The sequence below is a fragment of the Cicer arietinum genome, chromosome 6 (genome assembly GCF_000331145.2).
Source record: "Cicer arietinum cultivar CDC Frontier isolate Library 1 chromosome 6, Cicar.CDCFrontier_v2.0, whole genome shotgun sequence".
Taxonomy (NCBI): Eukaryota; Viridiplantae; Streptophyta; class Magnoliopsida; order Fabales; family Fabaceae; genus Cicer; species Cicer arietinum.
This window is the reverse complement of record NC_021165.2, coordinates 17,711,029-17,732,131: the sequence shown is the minus strand read 5'-3', so window position 1 is coordinate 17,732,131 and position 21,103 is coordinate 17,711,029. Positions and strand designations below refer to the sequence as shown.

General features: G+C 26.3%; 1 protein-coding gene across 2 annotated transcripts; it reads left to right on the top strand.

Moving 5' to 3' along the window:
- The first annotated feature begins 13,564 nt into the window (after positions 1-13,564).
- LOC101505693 (uncharacterized) lies at positions 13,565-15,947 on the top strand. 2 transcript variants are annotated; one of them, XM_012717098.3, is made up of 5 exons: positions 13,565-13,974; positions 14,044-14,177; positions 14,366-14,701; positions 14,795-14,850; positions 15,283-15,947. In XM_012717098.3, the coding sequence occupies exons 1-5, from the start codon at positions 13,838-13,840 to the stop codon at positions 15,733-15,735; spliced, it is 1,116 nt and encodes a 371-aa protein (XP_012572552.1). In that variant the 5' UTR covers positions 13,565-13,837; the 3' UTR covers positions 15,736-15,947. The 2 variants fall into 2 exon arrangements, with proteins under 2 accessions (XP_012572552.1, XP_004505406.2); XM_004505349.4 differs by having other exon boundaries at positions 13,569-13,974; positions 15,286-15,947.
- The last annotated feature ends 5,156 nt before the right edge of the window (positions 15,948-21,103 follow it).

Here is a 21,103-nt window from a genome sequence, read left to right as displayed (position 1 = left end):
TATATGACTATGAGCTGTTTAATCCCATTGCTTATTTAGCTATAGTGTCCTAGTCAATTACCAAGAATTCATACAGTTGCATTCTGAATCCGACTCTGCCATGGGCTCCATATATAAAATATTTACATTTTCGCTGAGGATCCAATTTTGTCATCTTATGCCAAAATTATGCCATCTAACAAATGTGGCTCTATTTCCAATATTCACTACAGGTAGAGACTACCCTATTCAATACTATCATTATTTTTGGATCCATCACTTTCGTAAAATCACAATGTGTAAATCTAATTTTCATAATAAAATTATAATATCATGTGTATAAGAAAAATAGATTATGTGTATCAGAAAAATAGTGAATTAGAAATTACATACTATTACAAGTGCTTATAAGAAATTTACTTTTCTAAGTGTAGTTATGGCAATTAAATTTCAAATTGATACCTAAAGAAAAAAAAATTGACCGTGAAAATACTTGGCACCAAAGAATTTAACCTTTGGCTGGTTGTTATCAATTGGACAATTTGAGGTAATAAATTCATAACGGTATTGTCATCTATTAACAAATATATATTGCTGAGTAGTACTTTATTTTTCTTTCATAGGAGCACCAATTGGGGTCTATATGAATTCAATTTTTATATATTTATATCCCAATGTACGACTAATTGAACAAAGACAGTTGGTAGATAGACATAATGAACTGTAATACCATATAGTAACATATAGACAATTTTTTATAAATATAGTAAACGAATTAAAGTCCAATTAGGTCTGGAATTGTATCCATTTCTTCTAACTTAAAAAAAAAAATATATATATATTTATAACTTCACGGACTTTACACTTTCCATCATGATTTAAAAAGTAACTTAATAATTAATTTGTTTTTTAATGCATGGTTTTCCTATGTTTCCTCATATTGCCGCTTGACCTAGTTGACTATGATATAATCACATTTTAATAAAACCCATGATGTCTAATCATTAATAATAATAGTAGTTGATTTGAGAGATAACTTTTACTAATTAACCACAATTAGAACATTCCGTGGAAGTATGATATTCAGTTCTGTTGAGTGGAAAAATAATTTACATTGCATTTTTTTGAAACTATACTACTAGTACTAATTAATCTTAGCTTTGTATTTAATACAATAAATCAATCATCAAAAAAAGCTATCATTGCAAAGTTGTATGAATGTGACCCTTATTGATTTACATTTATAGAGCCTTTATTTTGGGCAGTTGATATTATTTATGAAATTATCTTTCCAACTAACATCATATCTATTGTGGGGCCTTTAATTTTATTATATGGTTTCCACATTAAGGATCAAAATGCTTCCTTAAGGATTTGAATTTAACATTGTAAATTAGCCAGCAAGTAGCAAGACATGCAGCAAAGAATAGGGTGTTGGAAGCAATAAACAAAGGTTATTTTTTGTAAGTTGGAGAAAGGGGGTAGTTGCACTAGTATCACTACCTCTTTAACTCACATTTATGTATGTGCTCTATAATGACTTCAAGGTCCAACCAGACATTCATTTCATGGGGAAACTCTACCTCTATTCCCCTTGTACACAGGACTGTGAGAAGAGGAAATAAATTTGAAGCATCTTATTCTTGAACAGAATGTTCAAAATTTATTAAATTATCATAAAGTTATATCACAAAACTCATTCCAAGGAAGTATCTGTAGTTTATAAATATCAAATACTGTGATTTATACAAGCAATATACTATAAAAATGTTAGTCCCTCTGTTTAACTATAAGTGACTCATTTATAAAACAATTATTCAAAAATCAATTACTCTTTCAATTTTTAATATAATATCTAAAATTATTATTTTTTTAATTGTATTTTTTAATTAACATTTAATACAATATGCATCACCCTTAATTTGTTATTTTTCTATTTATATTAAAGGTAATTGTGAATACATCGATAGTTGATAAAATAATTTATTAAAAGTATTATTTTCTATCTTTCATTTATGTTTTTTCTTAATCTGTATGAGATACTCAAATAAATCACTCATTGTGCGACGACGGAAATAATGTGTTAACACACACTCTTCTATTAGTTCAAATTCATGAATTATGTCAAATTTATATATAGCCGACGTGAATTCTATAAAATTTGTTTGATACAACTTATAAAAAATAACTAATTATATATAAATAATTGTATGATATATAAACTCTTATGAGACTTAATTTCAAATAATAAAAAAGAGAATTTTAAAATAGTGTATTTAAATTAAAAAGTGTTAAAAAATATATTCTTAGGAGTCCTCAATATAGTGTAGAAGTCAGTTATCTCAAGTTGTGAGACCATGGAACTTTGGTTTATCCATATAAGAAGAGGAAAATAAAAACTAGAAATTTAGAGGGCTATGATCTATATGGTAAATGAGGCATGGGAGGAAGTGATTTATTTCCCAAATAGAAAAGGATGTTTGTAGGCTCATTAATCAACTGAATGAGGACCAGTTATGTATTTATCCTTAGAAAGAGTGCCTTATTTATGAATTACATATATGGTGTAGGACCAGAGAGAAGCTTCATACTAAAATTTTATTTGTTTAGAAGAGTTGCAGTGCCCTAACTTAAACCTTGAGAAAACGTGTTGAAGCATCGAGACAGGCATCCTGTAAGAGAAAAATTGGTGCATTTAAGTCAAAAACAGTGGGGACTTTCTAGGAATAATCAATTAAACAACTCCTCTTCTCACCCAATTAATTATTAATGTATGCATGCATAGGCAGTGTCACACTTTTACCCAATGCATACACACCACGGTAGAACATGTTTTATTTTACCTTAAAATATTCACACTGCCTGTGGTCCATAACCATAGTATATTATGGTGCATGTTGTACAAATGGTCGGGATTCTCCTATATTTTTTAATATCTTGCCATTAAATCATTTCTGTATTTACTCACCATTTTGTTACATTTTTTTTTAATACTTTTGAATGTTCAATAACAGGATATTTCAATATATATTTAATTAAAAGGATATTTCAATTTATCACTAATCTTCTCTTTTCTCGTATTAAGTGTGTTATTTGAGATATTTGATTATTTTAAATTATTTATTATTTTAGATTATCAAATTAGTTTTTTTCTTCTTTAATAATATTCATATTTATTTGTATCTAAATCAACTCCTATTTTAATTAGTTTCACTAAGATGTACTTTTAGTTCATATTTTGACTGAAATAGAATTTTGATTCCTAAATTTTTAAATTCAAATTTTTAGTGTCCTAGTTTCACAATTTTTATGATTTCTCTCCACATTTAAAAATGGGGCTTACTTTTATGACTTGTGATATATTTATTAAAAATAAAATTACATGTAACGTTGTTTCTTCACTTCCATTGATCAAATGAAAATATGTACTATTTTACTGTCTATATCTGCAACACCACATTATCAAATTAACTTCATTTTACATCATAACAACTAATCAAGTCCCAAATTGTCGTAGGGTTTGATCGGTTTTGAATTGAGTTCTTAATCCGTAATTTTTACATTAAATTTGAATCAAATTAACCTAATTATGTGTGGGTTGGGTTAGTTGGTTTTGCAAGGCATACATAGAAAATACATTTTTATTTCAAAAAATTGTAATTAAATTTAAATACATAAATATCTAAAAAATCATAAAATTTTATCACAGCATATCATTTAATATTTAAAATACATTTACAAACACAACAAAACACTTAAATCAATTAAATTATCAACAAAAATTCTCAAATAAAATTTAACAACTAAATTATAAATATATATATATATATAATAAAATAAAAAATATATATGTCACGTAGTTGAATTCACGAGTTTAAAATATATAATTTAATATCTGAATCAAAAATCATTAAATTTAAGTGAGTTAATTTAAATTAAATTGAAACTTAAATGAATTAAATCAAAATACATATTAGAATAGTTTGGATGATTGATTTTTGAATCAGTGAACACCTCTACCAAATTCTGTTAAAAAAAAAATCAAACTTTAAAGATGATAAAAAGTCAAACATTTAAAAAATTATGATTATTTTTTGTTTAGAAAGACATAAACTGCATATAAGATTTAAAGAGACGTGTATAAAAGTATAACCAAGCATTAGTAGACAGTGAGCGCAGTAAATGCAATGTCAGTGATCTGGCATACTATTTCTTAATCATAATAATTAATACATAACTATGCATGTGTATATATAGAATATAGAATATTAAAAAATTTAAAGAAAAATTAATGTCAAAGATGGAAATTGCAGACTACTACCAATTTTCTAAGTTAATTAAAATCTAGAAATGTTGTGTATGAGATATTTTAGAATCTCATTAATTGTTTTGAATGTTAGAAATTCAGCACAAAATTGCATACTCAGACACTGAATCAATGGCGTTGCAGTGTTTGTTGAACAGAAAGCTTTTTCTGTGTATAACTGTAAAATTAGCGTACTATGTACTTATTTGCTAGCTGTGTAATTGAATCACATCGATCAGAGAGAGATTCAGTCCCACAACAACAAGAAGAAGATCAATAAAATAAAATAATTAAAATTTGACAATTAAATTCATACACTCTGAATTGATCTGTTTTTTGAGAACAGAAACTCAATTGAATTCATTACTGCAAAAGAAAAGAGAGCATTAACACTAGCCTCTTCATATTTTTCTCCCCCACTAAAAAGGCTAAAGCTATGCTCTCATTCTTATCAGATCCAAAATTAAAATGTAACAAACATAAGCATAAGATAATAATATTACTACAAGATATGCAATATTAATTAATTAAACACTAGCTAGAATACAAAATTTAAAAAAAAAAAAAAAAAAACTCCTACCATGCATTGATTGTGAAACTAGGTAGTAGTACTAGTTGTGAAGAGGATTTGGACCAGTGTGAATTAATCTTTTGTCATCACCATAAAGGTTGTTGTTTTTTGGATCAACATTTTTGGTGTGAGGTTGATCATGATTATGAGTAGTAGTAGTTTTTTTGGAAGGTGCGTGAAAGAGTAGTGCTTTGCTGAAAGTACGACGATGTTGTTGTCGTTGTTGTCGTCGTTGTTGTTGTATGAGTAACCGAATTGATGAATTGTTGTTGTTGTTGTTGGTTTCATTGTTAATGGAGAAAAACAATGTTATAAGAAGAGCAAAAACTATGATAAGCCACAACAACAAAATTGAAGTTCTAGCGAAACAAACCCTTTTATCTTTTGTCCTTTCTCTCAAAACTATCATTGCACTTGATGTTTCAGAAGAAGAAAACCATGAAATTTGAGTTGAAGAGAGAGAGAGAGAGATTTGGATAATTCAGAAAGAAAAGAACCTCAAAGTTTGTGTGTAATTTCCTTGTCTTATGGGTCTAGTCACATGATCTCGACCCTTGATTCCTGGAACCTTCTTATAATTCTTAAATATTTCACTTCACAGACCTTTTTCGTTGGTTTTTGTACACCTACACCGCTACATACGGATTTTGTCATCTCATGTTTCTTTTTTTCTTACTTCAAATACCAAAGATTTAATTTGTCACTATATCTTTTTGGGAACATTTTTTTTATCATCACGGACCTAATTGTATCAAATTCATTTACTTGTCATGCTTTATTGTTAAATCTCACTTCATTTTACTTTATTGACTAGTATTTTAATTTTGCCAATCATAGATTTTTTTATAAATAATTATGAAGTTTTTTTCACAACTTGATCATTTTAAATTCACGTGTAGTTTTACATATTTATTTAATAATATAAAATTAAATTATCTTACTATACATAAATAACATGCACTAAAAAAACATGCAAAATTTGGGTTAAACCAAACAAATCTGCTTCTGTTAGTTCAAATATTAGTTACACGTTATGCAATATTGATATATAATATTCTAATTAAATTATTATATTTTATTTTATTTTCTATTAATAGTGTTATTTACTGTAAAAAGCGTCTCTACTTCTTAAAATATCTCTTATTTTCATTCTTATTTTTTATCACAAGACAAATTTTTTCATCTCTAAAAATATTAACGGGTCTCAGCAGAGAATCCATTAATATAAAATAGAAAAGTTGTGTGTTATTTTGGTTTAAATTTTATATATATAATGATATAAAAAATATTAAAAAAAAAACATTGTATAACACTCTCAAGTAAGAAGGCACAGTGAGAGCATGATCTCGAGGGAAGTTCTCCTCTCTTACTAGTCCTGTGAGAAAAAAATTACATTTTTGAGTCTCTTAATAGAGCTCACCGATGTGATCCCTACTTATGAATCAATTATCATAAACCTATAAATTAATATATAATATTTGTCTATACAAAAAATAGTATATAAAATCTATATTGTTTGAAAAATGTTATTATTTTAAATTCTGTAAAATAAAGTTTTTAAATTTGAAAAATGTCAACTCATAATTGTGTTGAGAACTAGTGCGGATTTCTCCTCTCTCTAGTCTCGTGAGAAAAAATTTATATTTGTGAGTTTTTATTTAAGGAGAATCATTATCGGATTCCTACTTATGGGGTCAATTATCATAAAAATATTGTATTTATGTATTTTATTAATCATTATATATATATAAAAAAAAAAAATTATGACTTATATACTTATTTTAATATTATATATAATTTTATAAGTTTAAATATCTCAATTGATTGGAGTTAAGAATTTAAGATGTCGAAGGAATTAAAAAAAAAATTGGAATTCAAATTCCACGAAGGAAAATATAGTAACATATAATAATTAATATATAACAACATTTGTCTATACAAAAAATAGTATATAAAATCTATATTGTTTAAAAAAATTATTATTATTTTAAACTTTGTAACGTAAATGTCAACTCGATTGTATTGACAAGTAGGGCGAGATTCCCCTCTATATTCTAGTAAAAAAAACTTAACATTTGTAAACCTCTTAATAGAGTTCACTGTTGGGATCCCTTCTTATAGACCAATTATCACAAAAATATTATATTTATCTATTTTATTAACCATTATATATATATATATATATATTTTATTGTGACTTATGTACTTGTTATAATATTATATATAATTTGGGGTTAAATATCACAATTACTTTGAGTTAAGAATTAAAAGTGTCAACGAATCTAAAAAAAGTGGAATTTAAACTCCACGAAGGAGAAAATAATAACCTATAACAATTAATATTTTGTTATTAAAAAAATAATATATAAAACCGATATTGTTTGAAAAAAATTATTATTTTAAATTTTAAAAAATAAGATATTTAATTTTAAAATATGTGAACTCAATTGTATTGTATTGATAACTAAATCGATTGAGTTTTCATCAATTTGGTTTAATTCAATACAAGCGAGCTGGTCAATGATATGATGCTTGTCATGAATCACTTTAAAGATCGTTCTAGGTTGTAAATTTACAAATTGGGTCAAAATTACGTTTTGCTGGAAAACACGATAATCAAGAGCTACGAAACTCAGAATCAGACGATTCTAAAATGAGATAAAAAATGACATTCTGAAACGCAAGTTAGACTGTTGAATCACTTAAAACAAATATGTAGAACTTGAGATATGATCACAAGTTACTGAACACAAAAATTAGTAGAATTTTGCGTATTTGGGTTTGATGTAAAGGAAATTCAAAAATATTATTCAGCAAACGAACCAAGAATAAAATGACGTCACAATATAGGAATTGATAAACAAAAAAGAACGCCATTAACAACTTTGATAAGTTCAAAGTGAATTTTTTCAAGAACTCTATGGAGCAAAGCCTCACAAAAATAATGTTCAAAATATGCCCCTCAAAGATTGTTACAAATGCATATTTATAGTAAGTCTATTTCTAAACTTAAATGTGTCATAAGTGACACTCTCTAAGCTCATATTAATTGGACTTACATCTTATTTTCTCTAAAATAAATTTAATGTAAGGAAGTAAAATATTTTCACTTACATATGACATAAACTAAATCTATAATAAAACTATTACAATTCTAAAACAAAGTAAATTAAAAAATTTTATAAAGTAAATTAAAATAAATAAAGATAAAAATCATTTTTATGCTCTTAAGGTCATTATCAACCATTCTCCAAATCAAATTGAATATTTTTAATTGGTTTAATTTTTTTTAAAATCATAGTAAAAACCAATCTATGATGATTTCTTATGGTACACTTTTTTTTTATCAACTACATACATTTTTTTTTTGTGAGAATGAGGGGCAAGCCCCCGAGCAAACTAAGAACAAAAATTAAAGGTATGTAATTTGTGAGTCAAATATGATTAAATAAGCAAAATCAAGAACTAAACTAAACAATGTATCTCCAACTGCGAATCAACAAATTGCACCTTTAACCTATATACACCAAATAACATCATTTCCATAACCAGATGACTGGTTTGGGTTTGGGTTTCCCTTTGCATTTTGGCATCTGATTTGTTTTTGTTTATACAATGTTTTAGGTTTTTATTTATCCCACAAAAAACCATCACCCACTGTGCTTACTTGATAAGGGCGTTGGGACTGTCCAGTATTAATAACCGCTGTTTCCGGGACATAATATTCAAATTTAGAGGACATTGGGAATCAAGTCATGTACGAGTATTTTTTATTTCGTCAATCAATATGTTAGGACTACTATTTTTTTCTAATGTTATAAACCTTCTACTATCATCACTAACAAAATTCATTTGGTTAATGAAAAAATAAAGAAGCCCAAAAGATATTACTCAAAATAAATTAATATAAAATTAAAGTGAAAATTTGTTGCTCCAAAATTAAGTTATATTTTGTTTAATAATTTAATATAAACAATAAATTTTATTAATTTAACTATCAAATTACACAATCAACAAAGAGTATTTTGTCTATGTGAACATTGCACTTGCACTTGTATATAAAATTAATTATTTTTTTATAAAATGAAAGAATAAAATAGTCTGAAGTAGTGATTTTGAAAAGAAAAAAAGTCTTAGACTACCCCTCTAATAAATAAAGAGGAAAAGAACTTCGGTCTTTTTTCTTCAAAAAATCACGTACATGATAACGTAGTTTTTTTCTTCATAAGGTCACAAGCGTGATAACGTAGTAAGTTATTCAGATTTTTTTTTAGTCATCACTCTCCTATTTGTACGAAAATATATCATCGTAATCTAAAATTTAAGAAATAGATAAATAAAATTTGAGCGATAATAATTCTGTTTAGAGTCAATTTAGATTATTTTGATCGACATATAATCTTAACTAAATTCATTAAACGTTGCTTCATTACTTAAGCCCGCGACTTGATATAAGTTATTGAGATTGGTGAATGAAAATGAAATTTTTAATAAAATAAAATATAAAAAGTAGGTTGATATTTGTATAAGTAATTTATGTTTGAAATAGAAAAAAAGCTAATTTAAAAAATCCAAATCAAATAATTTTAGATTTTTTAGAAAATATAAAATAAATATTTTTAAAACAAAGAGAATAATTTTTTTTCAAAAATTAAAGAGAATAAAATAAAACATAAGTCTCAACTTTAAGAACAAATATTATTTTATTTCATACTATTATGTATTTCTATGTGATAAAATATAAGTAAAAATGAGTTATTGAAAGGTGATTGTTTGATCTAAAATTTGGATTAAATATATTAAAAATAATTAATTTAATAAATACATAAAAAAATTTCTTTTATATTTTGTTAATATATATAAAAGTATCTTCGATATTACGTCCAAAAAAAGCATAGAAGACAATTTTTTTTTGGAATATTCAAGAAGACAAATTTAAATTATTCAAACACATTTTACTTGTGAATTGTGATTTTAAAAAGACAAGCTGAATACTTTGGAGAAGATAGTACTTTTCGTTTTTTACTATTCGGTCCAAATTCCAAAATGAAAAACATAAAATTTCAGTACTATTTACACTCCTTCGAGCTTTTTTGGCAAAATGAATGGATTAGTATTGGGTTGTGACTCATTTACCTTGGCAGCCCAAACCCAACCCATATAAATCCAAAACCCAGCCATACAAGGCCACGAGCTTTATTTGGATCCATCCTGTTGTTATATTGTTTGATTAAAAGGTTTCTATCATGCACCCCACACTTTAATCTTCCACCCTTCATCTCATATGAAATTATATTTTTGTCCTTTTTTATTATTTGTAACTAGAAATAGTTGAAACTTCCAAATGTTTTTGAAATTTTCGAAATGAAGTTTTTTTTAGAAATGGTTGAAACTTTCGAACTTTTTGAAATATTTTAGATTGTTCAAACTTTCGAAGTTATGAAATGTTCGAAATGAAGTTTTTTCAAAAATTGTTGAAACTTTTAAACTTTTTGAAATTTTCGAAATGAACATTTTTTAGATATTGTTGAAACTTTTGAACATTTTAGAAAATTTAAAAATGAAAGTTTCAAATTTTCGAAATACAAATTTCTAGATTTTTCAAACTTTAAAGGATTTAGAATTTTTCGAAATGGAATAGCAAAAATTTTGAAACTTTAGAATTGTTAGAAACTTTCGACATTAACAATCTACTAAAGGTTTGACCTAAATATAAGCGTTTTTAATTTTTGATATAAATTTTTCATTTATATCTTTTTTCATTTATATAAACTTTCCATTTATATATTTTTTTTATTGAGAAATGTACCGTGTACCCCTCACTTTAACTTCTCACCCCCCCATTTTTTTAAAAATACAATTTTACCCTTTTAACTAAACAAAATTTTAAAATATTCGAAAGTTTTGAAAAATTCGAAATGGAAATTTTCAGAATTTTCGAAACTTTCCAAATATTTAAAACTTCCGAAATAGAAAACTTTGAATTTTTTTATCTTTTTCGGAAGTTTCAAATTTTCGAAATAATGAAAATTTAGAAAGTTTCAAATATTTCCAAATCTAGAAAATTTCGAAAGTTTCCAAATCTGGAAATTTTCGAAATTTTCCTATTTCGAAAGTTCTAAATTGTTCGAAAGTTTTGAAAATTCTGAAATTTTCTCTATTTCAGAAGTTTCGAAACTTTCAAATTAATCAAAATTTTCGAAATTTTTGATCAATTCTGGAAAAATACATTTCAAAAGTTTTAGATTTATCAAAATATTCTAAAAAATTACGTTTCGAAAATGTCAAAAAAGTTCACTTTATAAACTCTTTATTTATAAACTTTTCTTTATAAACTCTTCGCTTTATAAACATTTCTCTTTTTTATTTATATAAACTTTTCATTTATAAACTCTTTTCTTTTCTTAATTTAATTAAATTAATAAAAATTAATTAATTCTTATTAAAAAAGTGCGCCTCAATTTTAAAATTCAATTGTGTCATCTTGATTCGAAGTAGATCTAGGAGGATGATCAGACTAGATTTACAATCAACTTTTTGTTTCTCTAGATTGAGATAAGATGATACTTACAAACACTATGATTCTCAAGTAAGTAGTTGTTTAAGATAAGTGAGAGGTAGTGTGGTAGAGAAAAGTGTACTTTTTATTGTGTTAGAACATTGTAATATATAGTGTGAGAGTTAGGTCTATTGAGAACGAAAACACCTCTATTTGATGGAGATCTCGTTCTGATTCTCGACTTTGTTGTTCTTAATTATTGGGATTAGGGTCAATCTGTTGGTCGAAAATTTCAAAATATAAATTATAGAAAATGATAAATTTTATTCTACTATTACATTTTGAAACTTTTCTTATTTGAGACTAGAGAGGAGTATGTCACTTGCTATGCAATATGACCAACCAACCTATATATATGTGTGTGTATATTAGGTGATGTCCATAGTTGTCTCTCCAAATGTGAAGGACGAGGTGATGTCCGTTTAAAGTTTTAATCTTGAAAATAGGTGTAGCCACACCTTAGTGAGGCTATTCATTATCTTGTACATAACTAATTGAATAATAATAACTCTAATTACAAACAACATAATAATGCAATATTATTTATTTTGTAGGAGATGGTTGGGGAACAAATACCTACCTACTATTCATTCAGCAGTAAATCAGCTTCCAAAACATGAAACACAATTTAGACAACAGATTGTATTTGAGACTTTGAGGTTGGCTATGTATGATATAGCCAGTGTTTACTTTTGTAGGTGCAAAGTGAGTATTTATTCTATTCTATATGTGATGTAAAACGTGAAGTCATGTCTTAATTATAAGGTGGTTTTTTTGTTATACATTAATTCAACAAGCGTGCATTAGTACCTTCTCAATGTGCGCTACACGCAAACGTATTTTCATGACTTTACAATATGACGAAAAATACGAGTAATAATCCAATCATATTCAATGAATTAATTATCTCACTTCAATTTCATTAAGTTTTTTTATAACTATTCTCGTAAACGTAACATTTCTCAATTGGTTGCTTAAGAGAATTTAAATTTGAATTTGGACTGAAATAACTATATATTATTTATTAATTACAATCGTCAAATTATTATAAATGTGAATCATAATTACTTATAAAATTCTAAGTATAATTAGTTGTGATGCACCAACAAAGGTGTAAAAAAATTAACACAGTGCATCAAAATATAGATAATAAGTTTTTTCTTCAAATTTCTTCATAAATATGAATATGTTTATAAGGATATTTTTGTTAAATATTAGAAAACTCTTATAGATAAAATCATGAGGTCTTTTAAATTTAACTCATATCATATATTATTTTGTAAGTTTTTTTTATTTCAAATAGATCCTTTAATTATCAAAATATGACTGATTGGTCTTCTCTTTTTTTAATTTCCGTTAAAAATAAAATTGTCACGTCCTTAACAACCAAACCATATGATAAATACGATTATTGGCAAACTACTAAATCTATCTTAACCCTCTACTTCCATATTTAATTATTTACTTAATTGAGGTTAAAGTATTTGCTGATATTACCATCACTTTATCTACGAAGTGTTGCTTGCTGTAGTGAATCTAGTGACAATGTGAATGCAGCATTGATCGCGGGGTCTACATCGTTTTGGATGCAATCCAATGTATGAACACTCCTTTCATAATTTGACATATAACACATAGATTCATTAGATTCAGAAAACGACAAGCAGAAAGGTACAAAAAAAATGATGAATTTTCAAGGAGTTCAAAAGTAAGCTTCCTTTGAATATTTTGTCTTGAATGTTTTAGCCTTGTGTTGTAAATATTAAGAGTTGTGTTAGTTCCAAACTATACAAATTTAGAGAAAGGAAAATAAAAGATTTTGTCTTTGAATGTGATTCGGGCCACTTAGATTGGTTTTGTTCACCTATTTAAAGGGGAATCTTTGGAAAAGCACCACACCTTTTAGATCACAATATGGTTGGAGTTGTTTATTGTTTAGCAATTTATAGATAATTCTTTTTTCCAATTCTAGATATTGAAGTTGTCACGTCCCAAACTGTAGTGTGCATTTACAGTTTCAACTGTCAGATACAAGACAAACACCCAAAAATTACCCATTTGCAAAACAATTGTGTTTATTATTTCAACACAAAAATAAGTCACCTCTTATTTAATACTTTTATAAATCAGGATGATTTAACATAATTCTAATATTATGAAATATGCACCTATTAGAATGAGCATGTTTTTTAGGATCAAAGAGAAACATAGGGAAGAAGCAACTTTAATCACACACGACATCATCATCATGGTGTGACTGTGTCCTTTTAAAGAAACACCTTTAACTCTCCACATCTCTAACAATTCTACTACACTTTTCCACTTTTCATTTCTCTCTCTTTATCATTATTTGAATATATATTTTTAAATTATTAAACATAGATTGGTCAACTCTTAATGTTTCTTGCTGCTCCCACACCTAATGTTTTTACTACAACGTTCTTTTGTTCCTCCTATAAATACTGTGTTCTTCCACAACTTTCTCTCCATTCTATCTTCCCTCACACTTTTAACACTATTTTCAAACAGAGAAATTTTCAGAGACCTTAGTTTTCCAAGGTATGATTCATTCTAATTAATCTCATTCTAATTAATTAACTTTCACATCATGTCTGATTCATTCTGTAGTTTTCTCTCTGCCACTCCAAATTCCAACCATAATTCCCATGCACCTCCAAAAATCGCCACAATATCTTCAATAGTCCAACCTTATTGTATTTGCACACATTGCAATCATCTCCTCCCCTTCAATCACCACGTTGGTAAGCCATGTTTTCTTATTCATAAATGTATTATACTCTATAATAATATATTCATATGTTCCAAGCATTTAGTTCAATTGTTGAGCTAAAGAATACCTTTATTGTGATGTTTGATATTCATAGAAATTGAAGATAAATATGGTGACATCATAGTATAGTGAATGTGTTTTGTATATATATTTGTACAGAACAAGAACAAGAACAAGGAACAAGCAATAATATGCAGGGTCAACAAAGCTCAAGATGGAGTCCAACACCAGTTCAATTACTAGTCCTTGAAGAATTGTATAGGCAGGGAATGAAGACACCATCAGCTGAACAAATACAGCAAATAGCTTCACAGCTTAGACAATTCGGGAAGATTGAAGGGAAAAATGTGTTCTACTGGTTCCAAAATCACAAGGCAAGAGAGAGACAGAAGCGTCGTCGCCGTGAGATGGAGGAAACTACTGCTTCTTCAACTCAAGATAAAAAGGATAAACACAAGTTTCTTATGGGAAATTCTCAAATGCAAGAGGATGCAGGTACTACGGAAATTATTTTATTTTATTTTATATAATACATAAATGATGAATGAAATATGAGTATTGAGTTGAATTTGGATTTTGGGTACACAGGGTTGAAAGAGACAAAGAAGTGGGCATCCACTTCAAACTGCAGTGAACATGCAGAGGTCTGTAATTACTCTTGTCTTTCTTCATGGTACAACTACAACATTTTATTCACCTTTGTTAACCAAAGATACTTCAAAAGATTTTTTTATCTAAAATTTATTCAACTATCACAACAAAACAACAAAAGCTTTTGTATCTTGGAAAAATATAAGTGCTTCAAAAGCTGCTTTTTTTAACTTTCTGTTGGGGCTGTTTTGTGCTACACTTCAGTCTTTCTTTGACTTCTTGTGAATTCAAATCTCAAAAATCAATTCTCTCAAACACATCACCACTCTCTCTCTCTTTCACTCTGTCATTCTAATTCCCCCTTTTTTCATTATTTTTTTTACTTTTAACTTTGGAATAAATTCATATGCCTTTTTATTATATAAAAATATAATATATTAAAATTAATCTTTTAACTTGAGTGTCTGGTGTAATATATAATTTAGCAGGAAAATGCAGTAGCACTGGATATAGCAGAAAAGGGATCAAGTGGGTGGGCTCAGTTTGAAGAGAGAGACATACAACTACAAGTATTGAGGAAAAACATAGCAGAAAAGCAAGGAAAGTGCCAAAATATTGAAATTCCATATTACTTTCCACCTTTTACTATACCAACTACTACAACAAGTTCAACTTCAGTAGCAGCATACAGAACATTATGTAGTAATAATAATAACACACAAATTTTAACCCCTCCAAATTATGTACTCAATAGAGAAAATTTAAAGTATTATGAAGAACAAAATGCAGAACCTCGTACACTAGACCTTTTTCCAGTTAAAGGGGATCATGAATTACAAGATCAGAGGAAATCTATGTTCTGTGTTAATGATTCTATGGACACTGAAATCATCACCTCCTCCAACCAGTTTTTTGAGTTTCTTCCTTTAAGAAATTGAAGCCAATATTATTTCCATCTTATTTTAGAATATTGCATATTATATATAGTTATTCAGCCAATTAATTAATTGGATTGGATGTTTCTGTAATGAATAATATATATTTAATTTAATTATATTTATGTCTATTTTTTTTTTGTTGGAATTTGCAAAGCTTTAGTTTCATGTACTGTACATTTGATTGAATTTAATGTTGTTGTCTTGTACTTTTATTGTTGACTAATTTCATCACGTCTTTTAAATTTTAGAGTGCTTTGTTTTGGTTTAACTAGAAACGTGGATATATAGGAGATCACACACACTCTTACACATATGAAAATGTCAACCATGTCCTTAGTTAAGGTCACCAATAATACAAATGAGAAATTAAATTTACAGTTAGACTCTTTTGGAAGAGCATATTTGAGCCCTCTACCTTTTTTCCGACTAAAAGGTAGATGATCCAAATATAAGACATTTCATCAACTTTTTTAGATATACTAATACAAGTATTTGTGTCATAAATAAGATGGATTTGGCTCTTCTAGAAAAGATATAGCTGTTTTAGGTGAAAATTGAATAAAATAATAGACATAATGATGTTTATAATGAAAGGAAAAAAAATGTGAGAGAAAATAAATCAAGAGATTGATAGAGAAAAAATAAAGACAGGTGAAAAGTATATTTGAAAGAGTACAAAAATAATTTAATTATCGTATCTAAAAGTTGTTTTTAATTTTCTTTTAAAAAAAATATTTTTAATTTATTTTCACAAACTCTTCAAAATTAGAGTTTTTATAAGTGATTTTTAACTTATAAAAGGTTTATTTCTTTCTTCTATTATAAAAATAACGTATACTTACATATTTTTTGCTAAGAGAAAATTTTTCCTATACATAAATTTTTAAATATCTCAAAATTACAAAAATATTTTTGAATTTGTCTTTTTTTAGTAAAGTCGAAAATCATACTATGATAGAAAACACAATTCAAAATTAAATTAATTAACAAAAGAAATATTTAAAAACCAAACTATCTAATAACTAAAAATCAATTCATTCCAAGATATTTTTATAATTTTAATAATTTTAATATATTTATGAATATAATGACAATATATACTAGAATGATTATTTATTCGAACGACACAATTGCACAAGAAATATCACACATCTAGACTTAACCACTATATGTAGATAGTATATAATAATGTTATTTTGCTGCCCAACATTGTGTATTGCATTTTTGGCTTCTTTGTTTACATTTTGGCTTCTTTTGATACATCAGAAGTTATAAATGATATATTTTTATACAATATATTAAAATAAGGTTTGAGATATATTTTTTATGTTTAAATAACATCCTTCTTCGTATAACTATACAAAGGTGGAATTAAAATAAAGTAAATCGGGAAAAACAACAACAAAAACATGAAATTTTGTATAACCTTTCATGATTTTCAATAATTTTCGTATAAAAAATAACAAAGACACTACGTCTATTATATTCCATTTATCTTAATTATATAAGAAGAAAAAATAAAAACATCAAAATAATTAATTGTTGCATTTTTATGAATAGTTTTTCAAATATACCCTCATGAGAAATAGTGAGAGATGAGTATACGAATTAGGTAATACAGTTCATATATTGTGTAAAAAAAAAGTATACAACTCATAAGATGTTACCAACAAAAAAACAGACATGCATAAGAAAACTTGTATAACTAAATAACAAACCAACCATGCAATTACTTTAGCCAATTTTTTATAATCATTTATTGGTTAAATTTGCTAGATGTAATACTCTTATGCTTGCAAGTGGCTATTAAATGTCCACTATATATGGCCATTACCAAAAAAAAAATGTCAACTATGGCCAATTTGAAAAGAAAAGTTAAAGAGAGAGAGAGAGAGAGTTGATGAAGGTGTTATATATATGAAGCTAGTCTTGAGTATACGAATGGACAATAGTTGCATAAATAGTTAGTTTTCTTGCAAACAATGTGACAATTAATTAATGCCTATAAGTGTTTTTCTCTCGCGTGGAAGATAGGGTTATTAATAATATGTAATGCTCTTCAATTGTCAAAATACATGACAACCAAAAAGAGTAGTCACTTGAAGATTGCGTGAAAGATAAGTAAGAATTGTCACTCAGTTAGGAGCAGAAGCTTAAGCATAATACTTGAGCAGTTGAACATTCAAGTGGAATTTGCTTCTTATGTTGAAATATAACTCTTATTCTTTTACAAACTTGCTCATTATATCTTATAAGAGGATTTACCAATATCACACAAATCTTGGCTAAACAATTTTCAATGGCCTAAAATGCATTTCATTCTTCTAATTTACCAAATTTCTAATTTTAGTTTTTCTTTTTGTTGCAATTTAAGTCCTTTTATTATTTTTAAAATTGTTGACATTCGATCCTTCTTTTTAATTATAGTTTTAATTTGGTGATATGACAATAATTTTTTTAAGTGATGTGTATATGATGGTGTGGAAAATTATGGTGATGTGAAATTTAAATTTAAATAGACTAAATTATATATGTGGTCTCTTAATTTAATTTCAATTAACATTTTAGTCATTTATCTTCTTTTGTTTCTGATTTGGTCATTTATTCTTTATTTGATGTTGTTATAGATGAAAATATGAGTTTATTTAAAGATTTAAGTTGTATTATATTGATGATGATAATTAATTTTATGGGTTGTGTTTGAAATTTTTGATGAATTTTTGCAACAAAAAAAAATAACATTGTTGACATTTTAAAACATAAAAGATCAAACTGTCACTTAAAATTAAAATAAAGGACCAAATCAGAAGAAAAAAAAAAGATAAAAGACTAAAACATTAACTGAAATTATATTAAGGGACCACAAATGCAATTTAGCCATTTAAATGATACTCCTTTAATAATTTAAATAATATTCTTTTTACTATCGATTTCAAATTCAATATTTTTCTTTATTATTATTTTCGTTGTCCTGTACTCAACTATGATTTTAAACATAGTATCAAATCAATAATTATTTCACTTCATTCTTTTATAAAATTTTCTTGAAAAAACTCTCATTGAAACTTTGTTAGATTCATTTTTCCTTTCCATTTTTTTATTGAATTATTGATATTTCGATCAAATTTCTAGTTGATATTAGGTTTCTTCTTACTCTTACTCACTATCTTCTTGTTCCTACAAATACTCAAGAATCAAGTAGATTGATCATATTTTTACTAAGGAAAGCACATTCAATTTAATTGGTCTGAAGCACGGATAATTTCCAACGTGGCTACTCTATACTGATGTTGCTTGACTTCTCCAAATCTCCAACTTGGTGGTTTTTGAATATGAGTAATTTTTATTCTCGTTACGGCCATTGAATAACAAAAAAAGGGACACATAAAGATATTTTACTCAAGATTTAGTTTTATTATAATGTGACATTGTGAAGTTGCCTTTATTGATGTTGATATCAGCATATAGGGATATTGTGAATTTGACTATCTTGTTCAATTATTTAGAGTTGTTTTGCTTTTGGTACAATTTTGGAGGACCTATTGAAAGATATTCAATATTTCATTGTTATTTAGTCATTGTTGGCTTTATAGTATGGTTCTATTTTATAGTAGTTAATAATTTTTTTTTATTTCTATCCTGTGATAATTTATTATTTTTCACTCTCTTTTGTGATTTTATTTTATGGTAGTTAAGTTTTGTTACTCAAATTTTATATTTTAAAAATGAGATTCTTAAAATTATTGGAGTAAGTATCTTGAAGGCATCATAATATTTTCAAATTAGTCAAAAGTAGGCAGAAGATTTCAGCTAGAGTCATGCACCTCAACCATTACCATTTTCTACATTAACCTTCTTGTTTAGCAGATGTGATTACGGCGTGTAATTTTTTTTGTAATTTTAATTAATTGCTTATATTTTACTTTTTTTCTTGTATTGTATTTTTGTTTTCAAGTTTGAATTGTTAATCCCCTACAACTTCAACTTGCAGAATGGAACATTCATAGCTCCGGAAGGCGAGAACGGGTTTTGTCTCCTCTATCTACTTTTGTTTCTTATCGATATAAAATTTAAATATTCATCTCGATATAGTTCGAATTTTCTCACTTGCACTCATTCATTTATTTATTTATATATATTTTAAAAAAATTATTAAAATCATATTTTTTATAGATAAAATATTATAATTATTAATATTAAAAAAAAGATTTAATATATTAAATACATACATGTATATCAAATTTAAAAATGACAATAATATTATTATTGTGACGGGTTCAGGTGTAGGGACATGGTGGATATAAAACACTATCAAATATGTCTTCGTCCCGAGTTTTAATTCTGGAAAAAATATGTATTCACACTCAATTAACGCAGATTTTTTTTGTCCAAATTGATGAGAATTGCTAGATATGTCTTAAAGTTAGTTTAATGTAATTAGTATCTTAAGGAGTATTATATAAAGATGCATTATACCCTAATGGTATTCTTCGTATTATCAATTTTAAATCCATTATTTTTCTTAATCATTTTTACTTTCTTGAATCCAACCATAATTCTCAACATATTTAATTTTAAGAGTAATTAAATGATAAGTTACTTTGTTTAATAAGTTAATAGCAACCGTGAATTTCATCAACAATCAAATCAAAAATCTTTATTTAGTTAATCAACTACACACATTTTTGTAATATTTTAAAATTATTTTATATTTTATCAAATACTTTTAAATAAACATATAATATATTTTTAAAAAATATAAATAAATATTAATAATTAGATTATATATATATAATATAATATGTTACGTGAAACTAACTCATCTAACTTTTTATTTTAATAAATTCTAACTAAATCACCTCGTCTTACGGTGGGGGAGGGTTGAAGAACAACCCAATACAAAAAAAAAATATTAACTACTGAAATTAGTCCCCTGAAAAAAAATATCCAATCTTAATAATTGAGAAATAAAAATAATATTTTGTTAATCTAATAAATTATAAAATTACTAATTTGATCCTTACCAATGTAAAAAAAAGTAACTTATGCTCTGAAATTTGTGCAATAGTAAATATGTAAAAAATAAATAAAGCAAGTTTGTAATTATACCACAAGAAATTTGTCTTTTTCAAAATAAGAAGCTAATAAAATATGAATTAATTATTAATATTATAATAACTTATGAGTAATTATATATATATATATATATAATATTAATTATTATATTATTTATTTTATTCTCTAAGCGTTAAATTTATATCACTAAATCACTATGTGAAATTATAAAATCATACAATATATATTAGAAAAAGTTAAGATTCACTATTATGTAAATTGTTTTACTTCGATGAGGACGAATATAAGTTGT